General features: G+C 35.6%; 1 protein-coding gene and 1 pseudogene across 1 annotated transcript; one reads left to right on the top strand and one right to left on the bottom strand.

Annotated features, from left to right (window-relative positions):
• Positions 1–8,009, bottom strand: part of LOC135197652 (pupal cuticle protein 20-like) — a 52,394-nt pseudogene that overhangs the window by 22,432 nt on the left and 21,953 nt on the right.
• On the top strand, positions 4,051–6,817 carry LOC135197711 (cuticle protein AM1159-like). The gene is made up of 3 exons (XM_064224749.1): positions 4,051–4,097; positions 4,983–5,239; positions 6,228–6,817. The coding sequence occupies exons 1-3, from the start codon at positions 4,089–4,091 to the stop codon at positions 6,448–6,450; spliced, it is 489 nt and encodes a 162-aa protein (XP_064080819.1). The 5' UTR covers positions 4,051–4,088; the 3' UTR covers positions 6,451–6,817.

Here is an 8,009-nt window from a genome sequence, read left to right as displayed (position 1 = left end):
TGTTTTTTTTTTTTTAAGGAATTAGTTGGTGATGGAAGGTTTCTGTAAAATTTGAATTAACGTTATAGCTGTTTGGAAGTTCGAAGAAGTCGTCCTTATGTACTTTGGATGTTATTTTTTATATATTATTTAATTTTTTTAAGGAAATTTATGATTGATTGTAGGTTTCTGTCCTTCTGTACGTTAATTTGTTCCAGGGAGAATATGGGAAAAAATTAGCGTTAGTTATTTGAATATGAATTGAAGTCAATTTTATATACTTTTGGATTTAGAGCATATTATTATTATTATTATTATTATTATTATTATTATTATTATTATTATTATTATTATTATTATTATTATTATTATTATTATTATTATTATTATTATTATTATTATTATTATTATTATTATTATTATTATTTAACAGGAAATTTATTATTGATGGCAGGTAACTGCACGAAGAAATCTGGTCTCGTTTAATCATGAGACATTTTATGTTTGACTAAGTTAAAAATCCTTCCAGAAATATAATAAGTTTTTTAATTTTAATGTGATGCACAAACACAAACACACATACACACACACGCACATACAGGCCAATATCTCGTTCCGACATCCAATCACTCTGCAAAAATTCTCATTAAAAAGTCCAAGTAGAAATTTGTTTGTAATTCCGCTATCAACAGACAAAAATTCTCATAATTGATGAATATCGTGTGGTGGTGATTACTCATTTGTTATTCTTCTGAGATAATCCATCATTAAAAATTACATACAATTAACTTGTATATTCCACGTGGGACCTAAAATTCCGCTCATTTCGTCACACGCCTTTTCAGTCGTCCTCGGGTTGTGACATGAACCTGGAATGTCTTGCGGAAAGAGGAGGACGAGAAAACCCGAAGTCGTATTCTTTATGGATATGGAAAGTCAGGTTTCCCATCTTATCCAGAGAAATAATAAAAGAAGAATGTTTTACAGCCGGTTTCGAAGTCATCCGGTTCTGAGATGGGCTGGAGAGGCAAAGAACGTCTTTGTCGTGCGTGCGTTCGTGTTTTCACCTTCGATGAAGAAGGTCTTTGGTTTTGACTTTAGTCTGGTTTATTTGTTTGTTGTTTTTCTTTGTGTGTTTTTTGTTTGTTAGTTAGAGGAATTGCCTATTTGTTTGTTTGTCTGTTTGGGAGCGGAATTGCAAACAGAATTTCTACCTCGATTTTTTTATGAGAATTTTTGTCTGTTTGATAGCGGAATTACAAACAAAATTTCTACTTGGACTTTTTAATGAGAATTTTTGCAGAGTGATTGGATGTCGGAACGAGATATTGGCCTGTATGTGCGTGTGTGTGTATGTGTGTGTGTTTGTGTGTGTGTGTGTGAAGGGGGGTTGGAGTGGGGTGGGTTGGGGTGCGGGGTTAGAAGGGGGGGGGGGTGTTTTGTTTTGATTGCTTAGTCTTGGCGGAGGTTTAGCATCGAGTCGCTTGACTTTTCTTTTGCATTAACGATTAGAGTGCTGGATTTTTGTTATTAAGGTAATTCTTAAAAGCGGCGATAATTTAGATAATTTAAGAAGAATTTGTGCCTCGCTTGAAATTTCAACGATGAATAATGGAATGAGACTGATAATTTAATTTTCACTAATAAAAAAAAATAGGTGGAAATAAAAGTAATAATTAGGAAAAAGTGAATGGAAGGATACTGAAAAGAAAGTTACTGATAATATTCTAGTTTTTTTTTTTTTAAGGAAAATTAAACTAATTTGGATGAAACGTGAATGGAAGGATGATAATACTGGTAATTTTCTAATAATTTAACGGGAAAATATAATTGGGAAGAAATCGTGAATCTTAATGTTATGTCAAACCTTAGGGATGTAATTGCAGATTATTTTACAGTATTTGTTATATTTACTCTCTAACGTTTTAATTTTTTTTCCTAATGAACATCGGCATTCAGAACAGCCTGTTTTGCACTGCGCGAATCGCAAAGATTACGTCTCGATTTCAACAGCCTTGCATTTTTTCCTTTGTTAAGCTTCCAGATGTGGGAATGGTTCCAAAAAACGTCTCAAGATTGGAACGTGAGGGAACTTGGTTGAATCGAGTTGGCCATGTTTCTGTATTCGTTTATTTGCAATGTTTTTTTTTTTCTTATATGCGACACGGTTTAATCTTTTAGGTTTTAATTTGTTTCCAATGGCCGTATCGTTGGAGGTTTGCAAAATTGCACCGAGACGCGAATGTCAATGTAGAATTAAATTATATTACAAGCTTTAGTGTAAGATAATATTGTTAGTATTCCAGTGCGTTTGCCTCCTTGTCCATCCTATCTGTACTGGTCAGCTCATAGCAAATATTTTGACATTTCAACATTCATTGGGACAACGATAAATGTAGTTATTAATGCATAGTTTACGTGAATTTTCGACACTAGAAAAATATCTAACACACAAACACACACACACACGCTAGCTGTGAATAAGTAGCTGTCTCCGCTGCGTACCAAAGAAAGTCTATATGTATATGTATGTATATATATATATATATATATATATTATATATATATATATATATATATATATATATATTTATATATAGATGTCTTTGGTATATTGTTTGCATGTGCGTTATTATTCGAATTTAGATAATGTACCTTATATCGATTATTTTATTTGTGATTGGCAGTGGAAGTTACTGAAGTTATGCGCTTGGTATAATGGTATGATTGACAGGTATTGGGTAGGCAGTTTCACGAAAGATTTCAATGGGTTTCGTATTGGCCAAAGATTTAAAGTTTATTTTTCTCGGTTTTTTAGTGGTGCTTGTAATAAAGGGTCATAAAAGCAGCATTTGTATCATTTCCAAAATGTAGGTAATTATTATTATTATTATTGTTGTTGTTAATAGATACTTTGCTTCGAATTGAAGGAACGTTATGTTTTGTATTCTTAATGGCTTCTCCATTAATGGGTCAAAATTACAAGACTCTTAGAACTAAATTTATTCTTCTTTTCAATTTTTGTTGTTGTTGAAAAGTGAACGTAATTTATTTTATAATTTTTACAGTTTTTTTAACTGTTTCGTATTTTATTATTACTGCTTTTTCTGATGCAAAAAGAAACATTTAATTTTATAGTAGCAAGTTTTAGACTCTTAAAAGTGAACATGCAGATTATTTTAGCAGTTTTACTGTTTTTTTTTTAATTGTGTTTCTTATTTTATTATAGCGACATAAATTTTAGGATGCAGAAGGAAACATTTAATCTAATAGTTGCGAGTTTTAGATTTTTAAAAGTGAGCATGAGGATTATTTGATCATGTTTACAGGTATTTCGGTGGTTTCTCTAATTGTATATCACCACCTCAAATTTATTTCATATAAAAGGTGACATTTTATTTAAGAGTAGCATGCTTCTGCATATTTACACGTCACAGAAACCTCAATAAGAGCCGTACTGATGGGAGAACGGGGTCCATCACCCCCACCCCCCATTTTTTTTTTTTTTTTTTTATTTTTTTTTTTTTTTTTTTTGACGTCTAGAACGTGAACTAGTTCAGCCTGTCAGGCTGCGCCGTCGGCTGATTTACGCCCCACAGCTTCATCCAGTCGTATTATTTATCTGCAATATATTTCCACCGGGCTCCCATCCTCCCTCTCTCGCTCTTGCAGTGTCACGAATCGAGAGAGAGAGAGAGAGAGAGAGAGAGAGAGAGAGAGAGAGAGAGAGAGAATTGTAAAACGAAAATTTATATCAAGGGGTCGCGGCTCGCAGCTTTGGAAATTCGTGTCCGGTGGCGTTGGTGGTGGGGAGGGGAGGGGGCAGAGGGGGTATTCGGAAAAGGGGGGGTGGGGCGGTGCAGAGGTTACTAGATCACGTTCAAGGTGGAGAGTGTTGAGAGATGGGAGAAGGGCGCTCGTACGCATCCTCCACCCAGAAAGGGAACTAAAGATGGAAGGGAGGGGAAAAAAAAGGGGGGGGGGGGGTAGGGGGAAAGTGGGGAAGGGGCAGGGGTAGAGGCCACATGCTCTGGAATATATATATAAGATCACCCATTTTACCTTCCGTCATTCATTCTCGTACGATCTTTCCTTCCGCTTGCAACGACATGAGCTCGGTAAGGGAAGCAGATACTTGGATATTTTATATTTTTATTTTAGCTGTCTTTTTAAGGGGGGGGGGGGAAACGAGATTTAATGTAAAGTTGAGAGGCGTATTTGTCCAGAGATGTAGATGTAAGTGTGTGTTATTCTGTATACATATATATAATGAATGTATATATGTATATGTATATAGATAATCCTAAGTTGAGAAGGAGTTTTTCCAGAGAAGTAGATGTGTGTTATTCTGTATACATTATATATATAATGTATATATATTTGTTTTTCTTTGGATCCATCTGTGCTGGCTGAAATATGAATATATATCCCCTATATATATATATATATATATATATATATATATATATATATATATCTATATATATATATCTTGAGAGAGAGGAGAGAGGTTACATTGAATAATCACAATGCCTTATTATGCCCTCTTAACTTCTCGCAATTTTCTCACTATTGGGTTATTCTCGTCATCACAAAGCACGAGATCCAAATGCAAGCCAATTCTGATGCTCCGGGTACGGGTTCGAGCCTTCATACGGACGCCAGAATTTTTTCATGTTGTTCTTGCACTTGGATCTCAGGCTCTGTAGTGACGAGCGTGTCTAAAAAGTGCGGAGGATTCGTGCAGTGAATATATACTTATAAATAAAGGCAAAATCCACGAAGAAAAGAGAAACGATGGAATGGAAATCTGTGAGGCCTTTCGACTTCTTGTCCTTTACTTAGCAGTCAGCTAAGTAAAGTAAAGGTCGAAAGGCCTTTGCAGAAAGAACTCCATCGTCTCTCTTTGAATAATCATATTTTCGTGATTCAGTTATAAATATCTATTTTGAGTAAATTATGTCCATTTTTTTTTCTTATTTCTCTTATATCATTATTCCTAGAAACTGTTGGTGTGCTTGCTCTTGGGAGCTGTGAACGCTGTCCCTCAGGGATATGGCCCCCCTCCCCGCCCTTCGTATTCCGCCCCAGGGGGTGGTCCTTCCGGCCCTGTGATCCCCATCCTTGTGGATAACCGAGATGGCCCCGATGCCTCGGGGGCCTACCGCTTCAACTTCGAAACTGGCAACGGTATCAGTCGTCAGGAACAGGGCGCTGGTCGAGGACCTCAGGGCGCCGTTGTCTCTCAGGGAGGATGGTCGTAAGTATCCCTAGATCCCTCTGATAGTTGACATTTGTTTATATTTGTTCTGTGAGAGGATATTTGTATGTGGGATGCCATTGGCAGGTCTCTGTATCCCTCTGCTGATTTTACTCTATTTATATTTGCTCAGAGAAGGAATGATATTATGGGGTACATAATTGGTAAGTTCATTGTCTCTCTCTGCCAGTTGTAATGTGCTCTTTGCTTCATGGAAGATTATTTGTAAGGGGAACACCATTGTCTAGGACTCTAGGTCATTGTATCCCTCTGCTGGTTGTACTCGATTTATATTTGCTCAGTGAGGGAATATTTGTAAGGGGACCACAATTTCTTAGGTTATTGTATCCCCTTCTAATTGTACTCGATTCAAATTTGCTCTGTGAAGGAAAATTTTTTATGGGGAACAAAATTGGTTGGTCATTGCATCCATCTTCTTGTTGTACTCGATTTGTAATTACTCAGTAAAGGGATATTTATTTGGTTATGTGGGGATAAAAATTGGTAGGTCATTTGTATCCCCTTTTCAAATTGTAGTCGATTTACACGTTCAAAAAAGGAATATTTATGTTGGGAACACAATTGGTAGGTCATTGTATCCCTCTTCTGATTGTACTCGATTCATATTTGCTCCACGAGAGAATATTTATATTTGTAATTTGTATGGGAACACAATGGGTAGGTCATTGTATCCCTCTGCTAATGATAGTTACTTGATTTACCTTTACTTAGTAAATTAATATTTGTATGGAGGACTAATTCGGTAGATTTGGTTACAGAACAACAAGAAATGGTCCATTTTGTATTTACTAAAATGGATGAAGAGCACAATAAGTAGGTCATTGTATACCTCTTCTCATTGTACTTGGTTCATCTTTACTCTGTAAAGGAATATTTACATGTGGGACAAAATGGGGAGGTTTGGTTATACAGAATTCAACGAAAAATGGTCACTTTTGTATTGACTAAATCCTTCTTCCGTTTCCAGATTCACTTTTCCCGACGGCACCCCAGCCACTTTTAATTTCGTAGCTGACGAAAATGGGTACCGCGTCGAATCACCCCTTCTCCCAACTCCCCCTCCTCTTCCCCCCCACGCCATCGCCCAGATCGAAAAGGCTCGTCAGGAGGACGCAGCCGCTGCTGCAGGAGGAAGACGCCCACAGTACGGCGCCCCTGCGCCACCCAGCCAAGGTTACAGCTTCCGTTAAATTACTCCATTCCCCTCCCAGACTGATCACCCTCCCGCTAATGTGTCTCCAGCGTTGACTGCCTTCAGAAAAGTTAATTCCTCTGAGGATTATGAAAAAGAGTATTCAAATTCCGGCTCGTCCTTTCTCTCTCGAACGGCCTTGAAGGAGGCGTTCCATTCATCGTCGGAGGAACGTGCTTTATGAACGCACCCCCACCTGGAGTACACCGTTCTTGACCCACCGCTGCCACAGTTCACGAGATGTTAATCTGTCTTCTCTCTTCGTTTTCCCCAGCCTTCAATTCATTCACGGATTCTTCGTTGACGCTTATTTATATTTATGATGGATTGTGATATAACATGTTTTTAATAAAAACGCTACTCGATGTTTGTGTTTTGTTTACGTTCCTGTTTGGTTGAGAGCTGTTTAGCGTCGATTGAAGTTGAGACTTTCATACAGGCAGGAGACAATGCTGATTATCTCAAGAGCCCTTACTAGTCATGTTGCATTGTGTAATAATGTTCTCATGTTGTACATACTGGTGTGTTTTTCGGTTTCTTTGTGTGTCAAAGGAGATATAGGTAGTGCAACATGCACACACACATTTCAGATCCACTTTAGCTGGGGAACATTAAACACGAGTACACATTTAAAAGAAAAAGCATTTTGAAAATTGCTTATATATATATATATATATATATATATATATATATATATATATATATATAGAATATATATATATAATATATATATATATATATATATATATATATATATATGTTGGATAGTAGAATCTTCACTGATAAACTACAAGATATTAGATCAACCTTTCTAATGGAGCCTGGGACTCTGACCATAAGACAATATCTTCCTTAAGGCAGCAATGATGAAGCGGATTAAGACAATTAACTATATAATATATATATATATATATATATATATATATATATATATATATATATATATATATATATATATATTATATATAGTCGGATGGTAGAATCTTCACTGATAAAACTACAAGATATTAGGATCAACCTTTCTAATGGAGCCTGGAACTCTGACCATAAGACAATATCTTCCTTAAGGCAATGATAAAGGAGATTAAGACAATTAACTATATATATATATATATATTATATATATATATATATATATATATTATATATATATATATATGTCGATGGTAGAATCTTCACTGATAAAACTACAAAGTATTAGGATCAACCTTTATAATGGAGCCTGGGATCCTGACCATAAGACAATATCTTCCTTAAGGCAATGATGAAGCGGATTAAGACAATTAACAGAACCAACGTCGGCTTAGTGGTAAACCCCAGGCATTTACCTATATAGGCATATCCCACTATATATATTTCGCCAATGTAACTCCATCTGTCATTCACTTTTTGATAAGGGTGGAAGAAGTTAGTCCACCGAATATAGTCCATTAGTCCACCGAAATATGTCCAGAGTGTTTTTAATGGACCTTTTATTCTTATATATATATCATATATATATATATATATATTATATATGCATTATGCATATATATATATATATATTATTATATATAT

This window comes from Macrobrachium nipponense, chromosome 21 (genome assembly GCF_015104395.2).
Source record: "Macrobrachium nipponense isolate FS-2020 chromosome 21, ASM1510439v2, whole genome shotgun sequence".
Taxonomy (NCBI): Eukaryota; Metazoa; Arthropoda; class Malacostraca; order Decapoda; family Palaemonidae; genus Macrobrachium; species Macrobrachium nipponense.
Note: the sequence above shows the minus strand (reverse complement) of the source record. Positions and strands in the feature narration are given on the sequence as shown.